Source organism: Diceros bicornis, chromosome 24, assembly GCF_020826845.1.
Source record: "Diceros bicornis minor isolate mBicDic1 chromosome 24, mDicBic1.mat.cur, whole genome shotgun sequence".
NCBI classification, from domain to species: domain Eukaryota; kingdom Metazoa; phylum Chordata; class Mammalia; order Perissodactyla; family Rhinocerotidae; genus Diceros; species Diceros bicornis.
The window spans coordinates 38,964,593-38,987,887 of NC_080763.1; the positions used below are offsets into that span (position 1 = coordinate 38,964,593).

The 23,295-nt window shown below is 39.4% G+C and overlaps 1 protein-coding gene across 8 annotated transcripts in view; it reads right to left on the reverse strand.

Annotated features, from left to right (window-relative positions):
• Nucleotides 1-22,793, reverse strand: part of BTBD7 (BTB domain containing 7) — an 87,475-nt gene extending 64,682 nt beyond the window's left edge. For 6 of the 8 annotated variants that reach the window (XM_058567587.1, XM_058567585.1, XM_058567588.1 and 3 more), the window contains exon 1: nucleotides 22,560-22,622. Coding sequence is in view for 1 of the 8 variants with exons in the window: in XM_058567589.1 (XP_058423572.1) it covers nucleotides 22,560-22,671 (112 nt within the window). In the remaining 7 variants the exon portion in view is untranslated. Of the gene's footprint in view, nucleotides 1-288; nucleotides 374-22,559 lie in introns of those variants that run through there. The other 2 variants (XM_058567589.1, XM_058567586.1) reach the window with 2 other exon arrangements.
• Between the last annotated feature and the right edge of the window lie 502 nt (nucleotides 22,794-23,295).

A 23,295-nucleotide genomic window follows, 5' to 3' on the forward strand; every position in this document is an offset into this window, starting at 1 on the left:
TTACTCTCATAGGGATTATTAGGGGCCTTTCCTGGATCTATGATAAAAAAGTCATCCTATCTCCTTCCTCAACCCTGCTGCTCATCCTATGCTACCCACTTGTAGCAGAAACACTGAAAGAGGATATTACAGTCCAAATACATGAGACTGGAGCAGATATTCTAGGTCCCGTGTATGCAATGTAAGTCTGTATCTTAAAACACTATTTTGCATTTGTTTAGAACATCTATAATAAAACATTAAGATAATGCATATGAAGCCCTTATAGAACACCTAATGAATGCTTACCATATGAGTGAGGGGGTGATGGAGAGGAAGAAGGGATGATGCTGAGGTCTCTACCTTGCATCAGTGGTGGTTAGCAATGCCATGAACTAAGAAGAAACACAGGGCACGCAATTTGTGGGTGAACTGGGATTAATAAAGATAATGGGTTTGAGGTCCCAGAAAGACATACCAAGGAAGAAATAATGCAAACAGCAAACATAAAGAAAGCAGCCTAGGGGCTGGCCTGGTGGTGTAGTGGTTAAGTACGCGCATTCCACTTCGGCGGCCCAGGGTTCGCCAGTTTGGATCCTGGGCACAGACCTACTCACCGCTCATCAAGCCATGCTGAAGTTGCATCCCCTATAGAAGAGCTACAACTCTACAACTATGATACACAACTATGTACTGGGGCTTTGGGGAGAAAAAAAAAAAAAGAGGAAGATTGGCAACAGATGTTAGTGCGGGGCCAATCTTCCTCAAAAAAAAAAAAAAAAGCAGCATTTCCTGCTCCTACCTTGGAGCCTGCTATTTCCTTCACCTGGAACACTTTTCCATAAAGTCTTCACATGGTTCACTCTCTCATTCAAGTCTTTGCTCAAATGCCATCCCCTCAGAGAGGCTTTCCCTAATCCTCCTCTATAAAATAGTATCCCATCCCACTCCATCATTCTCTATCCCCTTTCTTCAGTTTATTTTCTCTTTACAGCACTTGAAATGATATACTTGTTTGCTTGTTAACTGTCTCACAATACAATGTAAGCTCCATGAGAGCCAGAACTTCATTTATTCAACACTAAATCCTCAGCACACAGAATACTGCCTGGCACATAGGAGGTGTTGAGTTGAAAATTGCTGAATAAAATCAGTTTTTAAAAAATAAACATTTAGGGGCCGGCCCAGTGGTGCAAGCGGTTGAGTGCGCACGCTCTGCTGTGGCAGCCCGGGGTTTGCCGGTTCAGATCCCAGGAGTGCACTGACGCACCGCTTGCTGTGCATCCAGCCATGCTGTGGTGGCGTCCCATATAAAGTGGTGGAAGAGCCGCATGGATGTTAGCCCAGGGCCAGTCTTCCTCAGCAAAAAGAGGAGGATTCGCAGATGTTAGCTCAGGGCTGATCTTCCTCACAAAAAAAATTAATAAACAAACATTTAGGGGGCCAGCCCTGTGGCACAGTGGTTAAGTTTGGCACGCTCTGCTTCGGCGGCCCAGTTTCACTTGTTCGGATCCTGGGCGTGGATCTACACCACTCGTCAGCCATGCTGTGGCAGCAACCCACATACAAAATAGAGGAAGACTGGCACAGATGTTAGCTCAGGGCCAATCTTCCTCAGCAAAGAAAAAATTTTAAAAAACAAACATTTAATAAGGAAAGACATGTCTGTAGTCATTCTTTAAGCTTTTCAGTCCATGGGCTGGCCCCGTGGCTTAGCAGCTGGGTGCCCGCGCTCCGCTGCTGGCGTCCTGGGGTTCGGATCCCAGACACGCACAGACGCACCACTTGTCCTGCCATGCTGAGGCCGCCAAACTGGAAGGATGTGCAGCTATGACATGCAGCTGTCTACTGGGGCTTTAGGGGAAAAAAAATAAATATATAAAATTAAAAAAAAAACAAAAACAAAAACATTAAGCTTTTCAGTCCAAAAACTGTTTCTCAGGATCTATATTCCTTGTACATAGTCTAAGCCTCTTAGAAGAGTGTGATTTAAAAATTACACTAGTACTTGAGAGGAAAAAAACACTTCCTAGAAAAAAGACTCATGGATCATAGTGTAGATACAGACTCAAATATGACTCTGTTGAGACATTTCAAAATACATAAGCAATAAAGTAATTATTTAAAAAAAAAACACACTGATTCCTCAACAAATTAAACATAGAATTACCATACATACCAGCAATTCCACTTCCGGCTATATACTCCCAAAAAACAAAAATAGGGACTCAAATAGTTCTTTGTACACCCATATTCATAGCAACATTCACTATAGCCAAAATGTGAAAGCAAACTAAGAGTCCATCAACAGATAAAAGGATGAACAAAATGTGGTATACACATACAATGGAATATTATTCAGCCTTAAAAAGAAAGGAAATTCTGATACATGCTACAACAGGGATAAACCTTGAAGACATCATGTTAAGTGAAATAAGCCAGTCACAGAAGGACAAGTATTATATGATTTTACTTATATGAGGTACCCAGAGCAGTCAAAATCATCAAGACAGAAAGTAGAATAGTGGTTGCTGGGGGCTGGGGAGTTAGTGTTTAATGAGTACAGAGTTTCAGCCGGGGAAGATGAAAATGTTCTAGAGAGAGATGGTGGTGACGGTTGCACAACAATGTGAATGTACTTAAAGCCAGAGAACTGTACACCTAAAACTGGTTAAAATGGTAAATGTTATTTTATATATATACTTAACCATAACAACAAAAAAGTAAATGTAAAAAAACCCCACTAAAACAGACAGAAAAGCAATGACATGTCTTCCCTTTTTTTACATTTTTTTTTTAATGACGGTAGCGGGAGTATCTTATAACAGGGATATATAGTTTCCAAAGTGCTTTTTCACACATTAAGTCTTTTACTCTCACATCAAGTCTTCAATGTGGACAGGTCAGGCTTCATTGTCTGGTCTCTGAATGAGACAGTTAAGGTAGAAAGGTGAAGTGACTTACCCAAGTAAAACACAGTTGTCCCTAGGTGTCCACGGGGGATTGGTTCCAGGACCCCCACGGATACCAAAATCCAGGATGCTCAAGTTCCTTATATAAAATGGAGTAGTATTTCCACGTAACCTACTGCACATCCTTCTGTATACTTTAAATCATCTCTAGATTACTTATAATACCCAATACAATGTAAATGCTATACAAACAGTTGTTACACTGTATTGTTTACGGAACAATGACAAGAAAAAAAAAGTCTGTACCTGTTCAGTACAGAGGCAACCATCCCAGGCCCTTCCATCCTCAGATGCAGAACTCACGGATATGGAGGGCCGACTGTATGTTAGTAAAATGGTAAAGCCAAAACTAGATCCCAGGCATTCTGATCCAGACTCTAGTATTTTCTCGTCTAAACAAGAAAGCATCTCAAAGGTCTTCAGTCCTAGACCAACCTTTCTAAAGAGAACAGCCATGTCTTCCTTATGCTCTCTATTGTCTACCGCACTGCTGTTTTGTTACTCAAGTCTTAAACTGTGAAGTTTCCACTTTATCACTCAACTAGGGTTAAGGGACCGACCTTAAATTAACCTCTAGTGCTCTGTATTGTTGGTGAACAATAAAAAGTTTTTGAATTTTGGATTATACTCCATAAATATCAATCCCCCGGCATTCAAACGCTGAAAACAACTATGACTGTGCTTCTCTATTTTCACTCCTTCCTATTACTTGTTTTTTCCCCTTTTCAGGAGATACTATTGTAATTTCTGTAATAAAGAAGAAAAAAATACACAAAAGTAGAGCGAATAGTAAAACAAAACTCCACCCATAAACAAGTTTCAACAATTACTAATTTGTGGCAGTCGTGTATCACTATATTCCAATCTACTCACTACTCAATTCCTCTGGATTATTTTGAAGCAAATCCCAGAGAGCATATTATTTCATCTGTGAATATTTCCTCACGCATCTCTAAAAGAAAGGATGTAAAAGGACAACTACAGTACCATTATCCCATCTAAAATAATGAACAATAACTCCTTAATATGAACTTCCCAGGCAGGGTTCACATTTCCCCAACTGGTTTATTTTTTCTTAGTTTGTCTGAATCAAGATCCAAATAAGGTCCACACATTATGACTGGATGACTATGTCTCTTAAATCTACTTTAACAGGTCCCCCCACCCTTTTACCCTCTTGCAACTTTTCTGTTGAAGAAATCAGGTTATCTGGTAGTTTCCCATAGTCTGGATTTTATCAAATGCATCACCATGGTGTAGTGTAATATGTTCCTCTGACCCCTATATTAACTGTAACTGTATTTACTGTAATTGATAGATCTAGTGACTTGATCAGATTCAGGATGATTTTTGTATTTTTAGTTTATTTTGCCAACACTGCTTCACAGGTGGTGGGGTACTTCCAATAGGTACAAAATGCCTACTTCTCAGTCTGTCAGTGATCAGCAACTTGAGTCATTAATTCATTAAGGATTGCAACATGGTGATATGCTATCATTCCTTCTTTATTCATTAGCTGGAATACTTCTGCAAGAGAAACTCATCAACTATTCAGTTGTCTGATGTACAGTTTGTACAGAAAAGGCAGAAAAAATGGATGATTCTTTACATTTACTAATTTTCAAAACAATTAACTTCCCAGCATCCTCTAAAGATGATCAGTGAGTTTTAAAAAAATTTAGTATTCATAGATTTAAATGTATTTGATGGGTTTCAATCCTTTACAGTTATCCTTATTGAGGCTCAAATTATCCCATATTTGCACAGTGGAAGCTTATTCAAACTGGTTCCTGAGACCGTATGACACAACCCTATTTGTCTCTGATACCTTCTTTGCTTTCTGGGGTTACATCTTATTCCAAGGGTGTCTTGTATTTTTCTTGCCTTAGACCTGGAATCAGCCATCTCTCTTTTTTTTTTGTGAGGAAGATCAGCCCTGAGCTAACATCCATGCTAATCCTCCTCTTTTTGCTGAGGAAGATCAGCCCTGAGCTAACATCTACTGCCAATCCTCCTTTTTTTCCTCAAAGCCCCAGTTGTATGTCATAGTTGCACATCCTTCTACTTGCTGTATGTGGGACACGGCCTCAGCATGGCCGGAGAAGCGGTGCATTGGTGCGCGCCCGGGATCTGAACCTGGGCCACCAGTAATGGAGCGTGCGCACTTAACCGCTAAGCCACGGGGCCGGCCCCTCAGCCATTTCTTTAAAGAAGCCCCAATTTCTTTCAGTGGGAAATGGTTTTTAGAAACCACAATCTGGGTGCTAGGGGTGCTCACTGTCTTTTTTTAGTACAGGGCTAGCCAAGTGTATACACACACATGTACATAGATACACATATATATTATAGTTGATACTGATGCTTCCAATTCAAGTTCAGGTTTATAGGATCTTTACTTAATTTCATTGATCTTTCATCTGCTCCTCCTTTCTCACATGCCAAAATCCTATTCTCAATGTTGCCTATATAACTGTTCATCTACTTTATCCTACCATATATATACAACAGCCGAGAATTAAAATGTCAACACTACCATCAATAATATGATAAATGAAAATCATTTTACTTTTTTTGCAATTCTTTCTACCCTTAGGATACACCCAACTCAAGCTATCCTACCAATTACTGTATATGTAAGTCACTTGGAACAGTTTACTCTGTGTGATTATATCACTAACTGGAAGTACACTTTATAAGTTTTATTTTACGTTTGATTTTTAGGCACTGTATTTTTAATTTAACTTTGTTAAATAATTTTGTAAAATATTTAGATGGGTCTAAAGTCAAAACCACAAAACAAGATATATTCAAAGAAGACTAGTTCCTCTCCCTGTCTACTCTAACAGAGTCCCTCCCTGCCCCATAATACTTTACTAATACTTTTATATAATACCCCAAATTCCCTCTTTTGCTACTGACCACGGGCTCCCTACTATGAGCAATATTGAAATTAGTTAGTAACTTCTTCCTCCTCTCTCTCTCCTCCAGCATCTAATTTTAAGTAGTATATTTTTATTTATACTTAATACCTGTAATCAGTGAGCTTATTCTACTTTTCATATATTCTCCTCACATATTTGATAACTAAACTTTATGTATGGAATTAAACTATTGAGTGTTACATACTCACTTATACTGTCTCTCAATCTTAGTTCTACCAATAAAAAATATATTTAATGTTCATCACCAGTTTAAAAGTGTTATTCAGAAAACAGGTCCACATTCCCTTATCAGGTAGAAACCTTCAGAGCTAGATATGTTCTAAAATTCAGACTTTTTCCTTTTCTTTTTTTCTCTTTAAAGAAAGTAATATAGTATATGGAACATTTACTATATACTATGTAAACACTCCCAGTGAGATTTGGCATAGCACCCCATAATCAAACAATATTTTGCAGTAAAATATATTAAATATTTAGACTAATTTATGTTAGTCTAGGTCAGATTTTGTTGCCAACTGAATCCAGGTCATATCAATGTTTGCCATCAAATGAGTCTCCCTAAAAAACGGTTTTCAGAACTTTTGGAATTTCAAATTATAAATAAGAGAGTGCGGACCTGTAGTTAGTAGCTTAAGATTACGTATAAGAATAGTATTTCCTTTATCCACCTACCACCAAAAAAAGTCAAGTCAGAAAACATATTTATTCACATTAAATGAAGGTATCTTTTAAATTGGCATTTTTCTATAAAATTCCATCATATTATTGCAAATAGAGAATACTTGTTAGAGTTTTGCTTAGGAGAATCTTATTAAAGCCCATGTGGGCTTTTTCTAATATAACCTATAATAATTCAAAACAGCTGTCAGTCTCCTGCTGCTAACTTTCTTTCCTATTAAAAACGCATTCTTAAAAACAATATAAAAGTACATCACATTCCACTAATCTAAGCAACACTGTTTTAAGTGTAACCATTAGAATTTTAAAACTAGAAAATAAGGGAAAGAATGCAGAGAAATGTTAAGACCCGAGCTTGGTTCTTAGAACTTTGGCTATAGCACGGAGATACACAGTTTAATTTTGGAGGTGGGAGGTATCTGAGTTATTGATACTAAAATGAAACTAGATATTCTTAGTGTTCTAAGAATACTAACACTAATACTAATAAAATACTTCTTAAAATATCAGCTTTATAAATGCGTATTTAGCATGGTCTAAAATGTGTGATCTCTTAGCTGTTTAAATGATTTAAAAAAGATAATCTCTAAGGGGTCATGAACAACCCAGGAATCACTAGAGAAATCTTGTAGATCATCATTCTAATAGGATAAGAAAACCCAAACCAGTTAATGAATCATTAGAAGAGACACTCAATTATTAGAAATAATTTTTAAATGTAGCTATTTTCTCACTTATTATAGTTTTCAAGCTTAAGATTAAATATTATGTATTCAGATGTATATTAAAATGTGAAATTAATATATCAATATTTAAGTATGTTATCCAAGAACAGAAATGGCAAACATTTAGTGTAAATAGTCAACAAAAACAAAAAGTTATAGTGAACCACGTTACAAATGTTTCACTGCTAGACATCAAGTATATGAATTAGTTTGAATTTAAGTACAATATTTTAAGGGCTTTTTCCAAATTTGATGATTAGCTATAGGACTCCAAATTACGAACTTAATTATTTTCTTCTCCATACTCACACTTTTCTTTTGCATAAAGAATACAGACCATTATTTGTGACAGTACACATGCACTGCTGTCAGACAATGTACATCCCCTGCCCCAAGAGTTTTTCTATTTTACAACATTAAAATATTTTATTTTCTTCATTAAAAACCCAGAAAAAAGTAATTTTTAGCATCTTAACAGTCTGTTTCTTCCTCTACCCAGAAATGGTTTTGCCTTCTATTACCAGAGAGTTTGAAAAGTTGGGATTTACACCTTGAGTCTTAAAAGAATTTTAAAGATGGCAGAACAGATCATAATATACAAAGAGCAAGATACTTGCTAAATCTTCTCTTCTCTACCCACCCTAGAATCTTTATTTTCCCCATTCACTTATGAGAATAATACGTTTGTTGTTTAAATTAAACACACACACACACACACACACACAAACACACACAGCAGAGTATAAAGAAAGGCAATTCTCTAAAATCTGCCTCCCTCCTGCACAGATAATTAGTAACAATTTGATTTCTACTTTTCTAGCATTTTTGACATAAATTAACTTTAAATAGTTTTAAATAGGAATACTTTACAAACAGCTCTGTAAAAAGTTATTTTCATATCATAATATGTCCGGGATATAGAAATACGGCCACACATAAAATTTTACTTTATCTTTTAAAAATCCCTAAATAGAACTGTATTGTGTAGATATACTACAGTTATATTTTACCAAATCCATACTGAGTTCATTTCCAATTTTTCAATATTACAAACAGTCCTGCAATCCTTTTACACTGACCACTCTAAGTTACGCTATTAGAATAAATATCAGGAAGTAGGATGACTGGATTAAAGGGTATACATATCTAATCTGGAGATGTACAGTCATAAAAACTGCACTTTATACTCCTACTAACTCTGTAGGAGAACGGCAAAAACTCTGGTCATTATTAATCTTTGCCAATCTGGAGGAAAAATGATCTTGTTATTTTAATCTCTTGTTTTTTAAATTATAAGTGAAACTGAATCTCAATATATTTATTAGCCCCTATGTTTCTTTATATTCTTTGCCCATTTTTCTATTTGGCTGCTCTTTTTATTAATTTGTGACACTTTTTATATTAATGTTAAAATATCAAGGAAGAATATTCATATTAGCTTTTTAAAACTATGATGGCTTTTGTTATAAATGTTTAAATTTTTTATATAGTCAATTCGGTCAGTCTTTTCCTTTTGTAACTTCTGGGTTTCATGCTTTCTTTCTGTAAACATTTTATATCAGAAAAAATTTATATATATAAATATGTAAGTAGTTGGAACTATATATGAAAAAGTTCTTTTAATTTGTGTTGTAATCTCCAAATTAGACCATGTAGGTAAACACACTCTTCAACCAGATTAGAAAGCTGACATTAGATAAAGAGTTTACAGCACAGTTATTATTAAATAATTCAATGTACTAACTTTAAAAATTTTATTAAATCCTAAATATGAAGATAACTCAGTTATCTGGTGTTGCTTAGAAACGAGATGGATACGTTTTCCAGATAATGGGAGGATGCTTTCAGGGAGAAGAAACTCAATTAGTCCTCTCTATCCAAATAGAGCGTCTTTTGCTTAAGACGCTCTGGGCATCCAGGGTCAAAACTGCAGGCATCTCTGCCTCATCCCTCTCCTATAAACTGGCTCACCAATCCCACTACCAACAACCTCGACCAAGTCATTATTTATTACCTCCTTCCTGAATTGTCACAAAAATTAAACTTGGTCCCTGCTTCCAGTCTAATTCATCTAGCACATCAACATCGAATTAATCTTCCTAACAGAGGTTCCATCAAGAATACAGAATAGGGGCTGGCCCTGTGGCTTAGTGGTTAAGTGTGTGCGCTCCGCTGCTGGCGGCCCGGGTTCGGATCCCGGGCGCGCACTGATGCACCGCTTCTCCGGCCATGCTGAGGCCGCGTCCCACATACATCAACTAGAAGGATGTGCAGCTATGACAGACAACTATCTACTGGGGCTTTGGGGGGGAAAAAAATAAATAAATAAAATCTTTAAAAAAAATAAAATAAAATAAAAAAGAATACAGAATAAGTACAAACTCCTAGCCACAAATCCTATTTCTTATTCATACTCTGCATGTATTTTACACATTAAATTACATCAGTATTTCCCAAAGTGTATTCTACAAAACACTAGTCTTGCAAAATATAGTGAAATGAGCCTTAAAAAAAAATCCTGGTTAATTTGGAAAACAGTACTTACCATAGCCCAGTTCTGTAGAATTATTCATTAAACAAATATCTGAGTACCAACTATGTGACCTATGCTAAGTGCTGGGGGTTATAGTTGTGAACAAAATAGTCTTAGTTCTCACTGCTTACAGTCAAGTGAGAGAAATGGGCATTTAAACAAATAATTACAAAAATAAAATTATACACTGGGATAAATGCCATGAAAAGCATGGGCTGCTATGAGAAAGAATGAGTAATTTGATTTATTGACATTACTATGCCCACAAGACATAAAGAACACACAGCACACAGAAGAGAGATCTTGACTTAAATATATATGTAAATATAAATAATACATAAACAATGCTTGACATTATTTATTAAAAGAGGTGGTAGTGACGTGATGCTCAGGAGTTATGGCAGAGTAAACAGTTTAGCAAATTCTAGGAAAAGGAAGAAAGCCAAGGTGTAAGGGAGGTAGGGACGATCAATGGGAGATGAGGCAGGACAGGTAGGTAGAAGCCAGGTCACGCACATCACTGCAAAAGGCTCAGAGTCCTGCAGCTAAGAAACCCATTTAACTCTGCTTAATTCAGCCTTTCCAAACTTGGTTAATCATGGAAACCTTTCTAAGAAAAACCAATAAGAGGCCATGTATAGTGTTCCATGGAACACACTTTCAATCATACGACAGCAGTCAAGATATGAAGTGAAGAAGGTTTGCACTGGGCTGGTGTTGACACATTTTGAGAGAAAATAATATAATGTGAAAACGGATTTTTTATTTATTTAAATTTTGAATAAAAAAATCAAAAGATATTAAGCAGAAAAAAGTCAGCACAGCAGGCCTGAGGCTGCTATCCTTAGACAGGCCTGCTTACAAGGTCTCTGGGAACTTGGATTTTGGGTGTTCCCACCATTCCTTAACTTATGATAAGAACGGTTCACTGCGCCTAAACTGCTTGTGCAAACAATATGATTTATGCTGAGTATCTGCTTGCCTTCTGGGAGCCTGGAATTTTGGTACATGCTAGGTAGTGGGTACCTACGTGACCAGCCCCCAATAAACGCTGGGCACTGAGTCTCTAACGAGCTTCCCTAGTAGACAACATTTCACACGTGTTGTCACAAGTCAATGTCGGAGGAATTAAGTGTGTCCTGTGTGACACCACTAGAAGACTCTTGGAACCCTGTGTCTGGTTTCCTTTGGACTTCGCCTCATGAGCCTTTGTCTTTGCTGATTCTGCTTTGTATCCTGTGCTGTAATAATTGACAGCCATGAGTATGACTATATGTGAGTCCTATGAGTCTTCCCAGTGAACCTGGGATGGTCTTAGGGATTCCAATGCAGGTACAAAATGGAATATCATGAAATGTTTCCCTCTACCTCTGTCCTCCAGCCTCCCCAAATAAAATTATATTGTTTTGGAATAAATATCTAGCTAGTATTCAGGTATAAAGCTATTTTTAAAAATCTGCAAAGAAATTACCATAAAAATCAGAACAGTGGCTACTTTTCAGAGAGGAGGAAGGTGGCTGTGATCAGAAAGAAAAAGGGGAGCTTTCAGAATGCTTACATTGTTCTATTTCATGACCAGGGTGGTGTCAGCTTTAAAATAATTTGTCAAAAAAATAAGTTCAACTTCAATTTGTTTAATGCGCTTCTTTGTATGTGTATTATTTCACAACAAAAAAATGCTTTGTTGTAGCTAGGAGCGATTTGAAAGTTGTCGGCTGAAGCCTTGAAACTAAATTCATTTCCTAAAGAAAAGGATATAGAAGAATGAACGGAAGGCTAAGTACTGAGCCACAGGAAATGCTGATGACTTGGGAACTGGAAGAGAACTGAGTAATGGCAAGCATTGAAAACACTAATCAGCTGGGTAGTGACCAGAATAGGCTGCATGTAATATGTGGCCTCTGAATGAGGTTTACTTCAAATTGAGAGGCATCCTTTCCTCTGTGCTACCAGAAAGTTTTGGAGACGCCTCAATTTCAGGACTTACCATTCTGTAAGGGCAATTAAGATTTCTATGTCCTCAAAGAGACTAATTTCCTAGGGTACTGGGACTGTGTCCTTTCTCAGTAACTATGTATTCCAAAAACCTTGAAGAGTGCCCAGCTCATAATGGGCCCTTAATAAACAAGGTGCTTAGAAACGGAGAATGAAATCAGGAAAGGCCCATGTCACAGAAGCCATGAAAGGGTTTGTAAAGAATTCTATGATCAGTTTTAAATACTCTTCATTGTTGCTCTTTTTCTCCTACCTTTAGCAACCTCTCAGTTCATCACTGTTTTTACTAAATCCTTTCCACTCTACTGCCACCTCCTCATTGTTCCTTCAACAACTATCTGAACACCAACTATGTGCAAGGCACTTAGCCAGGTACTGTTAGGGATACAAAAGTGAGCTGTCTAGTGCAGGACATGTTTCAGTAAATAACACAAAGATGCAAGTGGATACAAAGAGGAAGAATATGAATACGGCATGGAAGTTAGAGGGGAGTGATTAGGAAAGGCTTTCATGGAAAGATGACATCTGCTCTGGTCCTTGAAGGATGTTAGAATTTAAACATGGAGAAATGTAGGTAAGGGCATTTCAAAAGGGAGAACAGCTTAAGAATTAATAGGCAGGGCTGGCCCCATGGCTTAGTGGTTAAGTGCGCGCGGTCCGCTACTGGCAGCCCGAGTTCGGATCCCGGGCGTGCACCCACGCACCTCTTCTCCGGCCATGCTGAGTCCGCGTCCCACATACAGCAACTAGAAGGATGTGCAGCTATGACATACAACTATCTACTGGGGCTTTGGGGGAAAAATAAATAAATAAAATTATAAAAAAACAAGAAAGAATTAATAGGCATATGAAAGACAACATATAAGGAAACCAGGCAAGAAAGGCAGAAGTTGATTAGACATGAGAAAGTAGGAAAAATGCAAAGATTATGCCACTGTCCAACTAGGTAGAGCTCATAAAAGAGACCAAAACGGAGTAGCCAGACAGGTAGAGGGAAACCAGAAGAATGTGGTCTCAAAGAATTCGAGAGGAAACTAAGCTGAAAATGAAAAAATTTGTAGAGAGCAGATGTTTTACAACTCTTTTTAAAAAAGGCTGCAAAAAGGTGCCGAGAAGCAAGGCAGTAGTAGAGAGGGATGTGGAAGTCTGGAAGGGTGTGTGTATGCAAGAGAGGGGGATATTACAGCAAATGAATAAGTGGACCGAAATGACGGAGTAAAGCAGTAGTTTTCAACTGGGGTGATTCTGGCCCCCTGGGGACATCTGGCAACCCCTGAGACATTTCTGGTTGCCACAACTAGGGATGGGGAGGGGTACTACTGGCATCTCATGGGTAGAGGCGGGGGATGCTGCTAAACATTTTGCAATGCACAGGACAGTCCCCCACAACTAAGAATTATCTGGCTCAAAATGTCAATAGTGCCAAGGCTGAGAAACCGTGTAGCAGAGCATAAGGGATACAAAAGAGAGAAAAATTAACCAAAGAAGCAAAGTCTTTGGTAAAGTGAGAACATACATAGAGGGGGAAGACTTTTCTGGTTCTCCATCTACTGACCCTGATTAGAGCATGATGCTGGAAGTAGCTTCAAGGAGTTATTAATTTGAAAAGTCTATTGAAATATGATGGCATTCTAACTTCTCCCATAAACATGAACACAACGTGCATGCCTTAAACCATTATCTACCCTGTGGCTATTAGATACAGATAAACCACTTATCTTTTGGGATACAGTCAAGGTTTAAAATGTGGGATACTGCTGGTTTTTTTTAATTCCACATACCCACAGAAATCACATCCATTAAAAAGTTAATAGATATAAATGATCAGAGTCCATATACCAGTATAATTTTACTTTATAAAATTTCCTATGTGCCATCTAGAAACTAGTGACAAATGATCTATATTTTAACAGCTCAAAGAGATACCACGTGAAAAGGAAGTCTACAAAGCACCAGTTTGTTTTTGGTTTTTTTTCCTGAGGAAGACTGGCCCTGAGCTAATATCTGTGCCAATCTTCCTCTACTTTATATGTGGATCACTGCCACAGCGTGGTGGACAAGTGGTGTAGGTCTGCACCTGGGATCCAAACCCGTGAACCCAGACTGTGGAAGCAGAAGGCACCAAACTTAACCACTATGCCATGGGGCTGGCCCCAAAGCACCAGTTTTTCAAGCTGCAAAAGAGATATTGTTATAAAAGGCTAAAGGGAGTTAACAGTGGTTATAAAAATAGGGTTTAACTATCTTGGGTGGGTAGTACAATGTATTTCAAAACCACAATTAACTTGATCATATAAATTTCCCTTTGTATCATAAGCATAAAAAAGACTACTGACATACGTATTATGTAAAAAGCACTGAGAGGGATTTAATCAAAATACTCTCTCTGCTCACAAATAAAGAGACTTTTCATTCATGTAAACATTTTCTGAGCACCTACTATGTGCACATGCACATGAGGATATAATACTGAAGAAGACAGACATAACTTTTGCTTTTAAGGTACTTAGGAGCAAATTGGTAAATAGGCAACTACAATGTGGAGGAAGCATAGATTCGTGGAGATAAACTCTAGAGCCAAACTGCCTGGGTTTGGATCTAGCTCTGTCATTTATAAACTGTGTGATCTTGGGCAAATTTTTTATCTTCTCTGTGTCTGGTGATAATAAACTTGTCTACCTTATGGGGTTGTTGAGAAAGAGACATCTGAGATAAGATATAAGACTAACTACAAAAAGTGTAAACTTTTCCTTTCCTTGGTGAAGGTAATGGGGGAAGGGGTTGGGATGCCAAATAATGCTCCAAACAGCAGAGTGAACTGATGAAGTGAAGGCCCCAAGAGAGAACAAAACCTGGTTCACTCAGGAAATAAAAGTAATTCTGTGTGTAGAGAATAGTGGGAAGGGGTTGCGGCAGTGGTAAGATATGAGCCCAGAGAAGAAGCAAAGGCTGGAAAACAAAAGCCATGTGATCCATGACACGGAGTTTGAACTTTATTCTAGAGAGTTGTTTGTTGTTGTTTAATTAAAAAAATATATATATATGTATAGATATATATATATGTGTATATATATATACACACACCATTGCTTGAATTAAGTGACAGACCTTTTCTTATTCAGAATTAATAAGCTCACAAGATAGACAGAATGCATACATATAGAAGAGAGATCTTGGCTTAAACACTCAAAAGTTGAAATCCAAACGGCATTAAAAGCATTCACTTAATTTTGAAAAGTTGATGGAGAAAAAAGGAATGTCTGAGCATCCATGTTCCCAACACCACATTGTGTTTCTACATAGATTACCTTAACTAATCAAAGAAGATCCCCAAGGAGGGTGATATTACTCATTTTACAAATGAGGAACTAAGGTACAGGGAGGTTACTTCATCCAAAGTACAAAGGTAACAAACAACTAGATATCAAAACAAGATGACTGTTCATCATAGCCAAATGTGACAAATTTGTCTTTTCATAATCAACCCAATACATGATATTACAATTTCTAGTGTATACTCTAGTCCTTGTTTTAAAAATAACTACATAGGGCCGGCCCCGTGGCTTAGCGGTTAAGTGCATGCGCTCTGCTGCTGGCGGCCCGGGGTTCGGATCCCGGGCGCGCACCAACGCACCGCTTCTCTGGCCATGCTGAGGCCACATCCCGCATACAGCAACTAGAATGATGTGCAGCTATGACATACAACTATCTAGTGGGGCTTTGGGGGAAAACAAATAGATAAATAAATAAAATTAAAAAAAAAAAAAAAAAAAACTACATGGGCCAGCCCGGTGGTGCAGAGGTTAAGTGCTCGCACTCCTCTTTGGAGGCCCGGGGTTTGCAGATTCGGATCCTGGGCACGCACCGATGCATCGCTTGTCAAGCCATGCTGTGGCAGCGACCCATATAAAGGAGAGTAAGATGGGCATGGGTGTTAGCCCAGGGCCAGTCTTCCTCAGCAAAACAGAGGAGGATTGGCATGGGATGCTAGCTCAGGGCTGATCCTCCTCACAAAAAATAACTAAATAAATAAAAATAAAAATAACTACAAATCACTGTGTTGAAGTTTAATTTATTTCACTGAAGCCAACAAATGGTGAAGTATCCTGAGTCAGGAATTTCAACTCTCCTTCCTCATCCTTCCTCCTTTGTCAGACTTTATTGTTGAAGCATGTGACAGAACTACGACTTCCTAATTAAGGCTACTATGAGATTTCTCTGTCATAAGCTATTACTAACATTCACTATAAACTCATCTAGTTCTGCCACAAAGCTTTTTTGCTTACCAGAAAATTCTCATGTCTAGTCTGAAGCAAGCAAGAAATATTTTGGGAAAGTCTGAAGACAAGATAATTAGGTCTTATGAAGCAAATTATGGAATTTTTCTCCAAAGAAAAATTCACAAATAAATCTCGGATAAAACAGACCTAAATATAATTTCAAAATATAGGGAAAAAAATACATACTATACTTGAAGTTAGGGCTGGCATTCAAGTCTCCCCCTAAAGAAGGAAGGAAATTGCACAATAACAACACAATTCATTATTGCTCCTTCCAGGATTACTGCTGTAGTAGGTAAGATTTTTCATAAAATTTAAGGGACTGTGGAGATTTAAGGAAACTATCAAACTTTTTATCTAAAAGAATATTTTTAGAAAATACTTAAAGGCAAGCAAAGAACACTCTGCATGTCTGGTCTAACTGATTTTTCCATTTCACTTTGGTTTAAAGACTAACATATCTCCCGTTTATTCAAAAATTGTTTACAAAGCACTTTTTCATGTTAGTTTCATCCTAACAACTCACTTACTGAGTATCTATAATGTACCAGTCACTGTGCTACATCCTGTAGGCTTTGGCTCAAAGTACACAGAGTTAGGCGGAGGAGTCAGACATACAAGCAACTTATTATACAGTGCAGAAAGGGCTGGAAGAGAGGTCCAAAGTACTAAGAGAGTGAGTTTATGACTACTGGTAAAGGTAACATTTGAACCAGATCTTAAAGAATAAAGACAACTATATCAATGAAGAGATATTTGATGGCAAATAACTCCGAAGAATTGGCTTAAGCAATAAGGACTTATCCGTCATAAGGAGAAATCCTGTGGTAGAGAAAGCCACAGGCCCAGTGTCTAAAATGATGTTATCATGGACCTAGGTTCATTCTCTCTCTCTGCGCTGCTGCCCTCAGGGCACGCTTCATCATCCCATGTGGTCACAAGACAGCTGCCAGTGGCAACTGGGGCCACGTGCTCTCTTGTTCATATATGACAGGGGAAAAAATCCTCTCCCCCAGAAATAAAATGTCTCCTTCCCTTCAGTCTGACTGGGACAAATAATAGGGAAATGCCTTGAGCTGACTGGCTTGGAGTAATCAAAATTTCCCCCAGGAGTGGGTGATGAATCATTTGAATCTCCTGGATGACAAAGAATAAGGAGAACTCCAAGGATAAATAAAGATAAACACATGAAAAACAGAAGCCAGGGAACAAGTAACAGCTTGCTATGGCTGCAGTGACGGGAAATCTAAGGTTAGACACATTCTACAAACTCTTGTGAGTTTGGACTTTATCCTATAGACAATGGGAAGTTACCATAGGTTTTTTAAATAGGGAAGTAACATGTTCCAATTGGGTTTTTTAGAAACATAAGAGTGGTAGCAATATAGTGAATAGGCAGAGAAGGAGAGGGAGAGTGAGAGAAAAAAATGGCAGAGACTTGGTTGGTAGGCTGTTCAATAAGTAGCCCAGACTAGTAGGGAAGTGGTAACAGGGAGGGAAAGGATGGAATAAAAAATACTTAGAAGGTGACAAAACTGCTATGCAAAATATTGCTGCATGTATGTATGTATGTGCATGTGTGCATACATATACATATATACTTTTTTTTTTTTTTTTACAGATGAGGAAAATTAAGCCTCAGACAGGTTAAATGGCTTGCTTAAGAACACAAAACTATAAAAAGTAGTCAGAATCTGAACGGAGGTTTGATTTCTAGTCCAGTGTTCTATTACATCAAAACTATATCTAAAAACTCCAATAATGCTCAAAAACGGGGACTTTTTTGAATCCTGTAATTTAAAAGATGTTCTGTGTATTGGATTAAAGTGATTCCTATTTATTCCAACCTTAACATAATGTTCACTATCTCAACACTCATAACTGAATTGTTTTTCTTCAAACATACCTGCTAAAACACTCAACAAACCAAGAATATAAGCAAATTATATCAATGTAATAAAGGTCATATATGAAAATCCCACAGCTAACATCATACTCAAGAGTCAAAGACTGAAAGCTTTTCCTCTAACATCAGACACAAGACAAGAATGTCAGACACAAGACAAGGATGTACATTTTTGTCACTTCTATTCAATATAGTACTGGAAGTCCTAGCCACAGCAATTAGGCAAGAAAAAGAAATAAAAGGCATTCAAATTGGAAAGGCAGAAGTAAAATTATCTTTGTTTGAAGACAACATTGTCTTATATGTAGAAAACTCTAAAGATTCCACATACAAAAAAAACCTGTTAGAATTGATAAATGAATTCAGTAAAGTTGCATGATACAAAATCAACGCACAAAAATGAGTGTCTTCTATACACCAACAATGAACAATCCAAAAAGGAAATTCAGAAATGAATCCCACTTACAATAGTATCAAAAAGAATAAAATACTTAGGAATAAACTTAACCAAGGAGATGAGACTTTTACACCGTAAACTACAAAACATTGTGGGAAGAAATTAAAGACACAAATAAATGGAAAGACATTGGTATTCACGGACTAGAAGACTGAATATTAACATGTCAACACTATTATTCCAAACAATCTATAGATTCAATGCAATCCTTATCAAAAAAATCCCAATGACATTTTGTGCAGAAATACAAAAATCCATCCTAAAATTCACATGGAATCTCAGGGACCCCAAATAGTCAAAACAATCTTGAAAAAGAACAATGTTGGAGGTCTCACACATCCTGATTTCAAAACTTACTATAAAGCTACAGTAATTAAAACAGTGTGGTACTGGCATGAAGACAGACTTAGAGACCAATGGAACAGATAGAATAGAGAGTTCAGAAATAAACCCTCATATGTATGATCAAGTGGTTTTTGATAAGGATGTCAAGAGCATTCAATGGAAAAAAGACAGTCCTTTCAACAAATCGTGCTGGGAAAACTGGATATCCACATGTAAAGACCTAAATGTAAGAGTTTTTTAAGAGGAAAAACTCTTAGAAGAGTTTTAAAGGCAGAAAGCTTTATGACGTTGGATTTGGCAAGGATTTCTTGGATGTAACACCAAAAGTATAAGCAAGAAAAGAAAAACTATTTAAGTTGGACTTCATCAAAATTAAAAACTTTTGTGCATCAAAGGACATTCAACAGAGTGAAAAGGCAATGCATGAAATGGCAGAAAATATTTGCAAATCATATATCTGATAAGGGACTGATATACAGAATACATAAAGAACTCCTACAACTCAACAACAATAAAGCAAACAACTTGATTAAAAAATGTGCAAAGAACTTAGATATTTCTCCAAAGAAGATATACAAAAGGCTGATAAGCACAAGAAGAGATGCTAACATCACTAATCTTTAGGGAAATGCAAATCAAAACTACAATGAGATACCACTTCACACCCATTAGGATGGCTAATATCAAAATAACAGAAATTAACAAGTATTGGCAAGGATGTAGAGAAATTGGAACCTTGTGTATTGCTGGTGGGAATGTAAAATTTTCTGGATATACATCTAAAAGAAATGAAAGCATAGACTCAAACAGATATTTGTACACCCATCTTCATACCACATTATTCACAATAGCCAAAAGGTGGAAGCAACCCAAGTGTCCATGGACAGATAAATGGATGAACAAAATGTAGTACAGATATATAATAGAATATCATTCAGCCTTAAGAATGAAGGAAATTCTGACAAATGCTGCAACATGGATGAACCTTGAAGACATTACGCTAAGTGAAACAAGTTAGTCACAAAAGGACAAATACTGTTTGATTCCACTTATATGAGGTACCTAGAGTAGGCAAATTCATAGAGACAGAACGTGGATTGGTGGTTGTCAGGGGCTGGGTGTAAAAAGAAATGGGGAGTTAGTATTTAATAGGTACAGAGTTTCAGTTAGGGAAGATGAAAAGAATTCTGGAGATGGATGGTGGTGATGGTTGCACAACAATGTGAATGTACTTAATGCCACAGAACTGTACAATTAAAACCGGTTAAAATGGCAAATTTTATGTTATATATATTTTACCAAAATAAAACCAAAACCAAAAATAACATCTGCTATGCATCCTCCCAACTGACTCTATACTAGTCTAGGATCTCATCTCTTCATACCCAGGTAACTTCAACAGCTACTGTCGTCCCTGGTTCATTCCATTCTCTCCTCATTCTAACCCAACCTGCAGATCACAGACAGGTTCATCTTGCTGGTTTATCACATTAATGTCTGGCCTCCAGATTTTCAAAGGCTCCCCATATCTTGCACAAGAGGATAAAATTCCAAATCTCCTCAATCCAGTACTCACAGTCTTCTACAGACAGATATCCTTCCAACTGTCTAATGTTTTCCTTTTAGTCTCCCAAAGAAATTCAGCAGTGGGCTCATCCTAGTTTCCCTCTGTTCCCCTCCCCCAAAGCTAATCTCCACATTATACTCTTGCTTTTACTTCACCAAGTGACTGCTCCAATCTCTCTGTAAATCTAAACCCTCATAGGCTAGCTCAGTCCCAAGTGTTCCAGGAAGTTCTTTAGACTCCTGAGGCCTCACTCATCTCCGTCTAACCAGAACACCTACAGCATTCTTTGTATTGGTAGAACTTACTAGATTGTCCCCTAGACGCAAAGGGGTACATCTTATCTTTCCTGAGGGCAAAGTCTATATATTACACTTCTTTCTTTTCTCCTGTAGCACTGAGTATAATGCAAAAGACAAAGTGGATCTTCAATAGCCCCCTGTGTAACTGAACACAAGGTACAACTTTGGTGTGTGTTTCACTGACTAGAATGTGAAATCAATCATTTGACATTATTGTTTTTCTGAAGGTTAACCTGTGATACACAACATAGAAAAGTGCTGTGACTCAACAAAAAGATACATGGTGGCATAACCTGGCAAACACAACAGAGGTGTTTTAAATCCTAAAATTAGAGTCTGGTTCAAAGAACTTGGTTAAAATGCTGGTGGTGGGGCACAGAACAATATAGTAGTTAGGTTTTGTGGGACAGAATATTGACCTACCGGTTTTACTGAATGCATGCAAGAATGAGCCATGCTATAATTGGGTGAAAAAGTAGTCACAGGCCTATGAAAATTCTAAATGAAATGTAAGTCAGTTTTTATTAAATTAGGGGAAAAAAAACTTCATCGGTTACTTGTGGTAACTGACAGTAGCTGTCAGAATCACAGTGAGGCGCTCTCTCTCATTTCTGCTTTCAACTTTATCGCAAAAGACCCAGGGATGGCAATGGGTATTGGTGATGAAGAAGGCAATCAGTGAAGAATGAGAGGCTCAGGAGTGTAGTGAAAAGAGCTCTCTAAATGGGGCGTAGAGAGGCCTAGATCCTAGTTTTGGTCCAATCTCTGGCCAGCTGTAGGACCCGCAGTAAATCACTCATCTCCCTGGGCCTAGTTAACCGGCTCTAAAACAAGTCACACCGGATCTCGAAAGGTTTTGCTGACCCCAAAATTCCAGGACAAGTGTAATCACAGCTGCCATTAACACGTATGATTCTTAAAATTGCAAATCTTTCGTCCACATTTCCGGAAGAAAGCAATTTATTTCAGCACGCTAAAAGAAATGGATGCTCCACAGAGACAAAAGATTCTGTTAGCTGAAAAAAACTAAGTAATTCTGTAAAAATGCCTATTTCCTCGTTACAATATGATGTTTTAGCAAAGGAAACAGTTCTCTGGTGACGATAACCCAGACTGCTTCTGTAAATTAGGCCTAACCCAGAGTACTTATTATCTGTGCTGGTATGCGAAGAGGTGCTACTGTAGTTCAAAGCAAAAGCTACACTCCTCACAGCTTCTCCAAAAAGACGGTGAGAAAGTTCTCATCCACGAGGTAAGGTTAGTCAACAGCCGTGCAAATGAAAAGCCATTGAAAAATGCACGTTTTTTGCCATTCGAGTACCCCACGCACAGACTCCTTTATCGAACACTCGGTATAGTCTCCCTCCCAACCTGTCAAACGCAATTCCAGTTCGATCCCGAAACAGTAACTTACACGGACACTCGAACTTCTCTCCCTGGGTGCAGCCGTCCCCAGGCCCGTCCCTCCCCCATTCCGGCCGGCCGCTCTCACGCCCACCCCGGGGCGGTCGCAGCCCCGCAGCCGGGTAAACACGCGCCCGAGTCTCGGGAGCGGTTCCCCGGCGTCCTGGGAGCGGCGGATCCCGCCCCTTGGAGCCGAAGCCCGGAGCCGGCCCGGCCGCCGCCGCGGCCACCTCGGGCCGCTCTCCCCGCACCGAGCGCCACACCTCGCGCCTCGGCCCCCGGGACGGCGGCGCCCAGCCCAGCCCAGCCCAGCCCGCCACTCGGAGCGCACGGGGACCGGTCAGTCCCCCCCCGCCGCCTCAGCCCCAGACAGACGACCGCCCCTTCCCCGCCGGCGGCCCGGCCCCAGCCCGGCGCCCCCCGCCGCGCCGGGCACAGCCTCGGCTCCCAGCCTCGGAGACACCGAGGGACACTCACCCCGGAGGCTCCTCCCGCCGCTGCTGCTGCTGCCGCCGCTGGGACCGCGGCCGTCGCCCCTGCCGCCGCCGCCAGCACCGCCGTCCGCACCGGCGCCAGCACCCCCGGCCATCCTCCTCCTGCCGCCGCCGCCACCCTCTCCGCTCCTGTCAGTGGCTCAGGCTCCGGGGTTGCTCCAGGTTCCCCTCGCCGCCATTTTGACTCCTAGAGGCAGCAGGAGGGGCTCGGCTCGGCGCGGCCCTGGGGCGCCTGCGCGGCGCTGCGGAGCCGGCCCGAGCACCCGTTCGCCCGCCGTCGCCGCGCCCGGGGTCACGTGGGCCGCCAGCAGCGCGCGCGCCTGGCCGGGCCGGGCCGCGGAGGCGCGTTCGCGGGACCCGGGAGCAGTCCGAGCCGAGTGCGCGCGCATTATTCCCGCTGCACGCCCGGGAGCGCGGCGCTGGACGCTCGGAGTATGAAGCTCGTTGCAGCGGCCTGCTTGTTCCAGGGACTTGTGACAAATCATTAAATGTATCAGAATGGAATTATAATAACTACGTTACTAGATGACCAGTTCTACCAGTTCATGTTTCCATTCGGCGGCCGGCATTCTGATCGCGCACAATGCATCATTCTCACAGAAAAGACTGCGTTTCCGCGAGACTGCGTTTCCGCGGAAAAGTCCTTTCTGACGGTCTTGGTGTTTCGGTGTCTTCTTGGCAGCTTATCTTAAGCCCTGTCTGCGTGGTATTTTTACGGA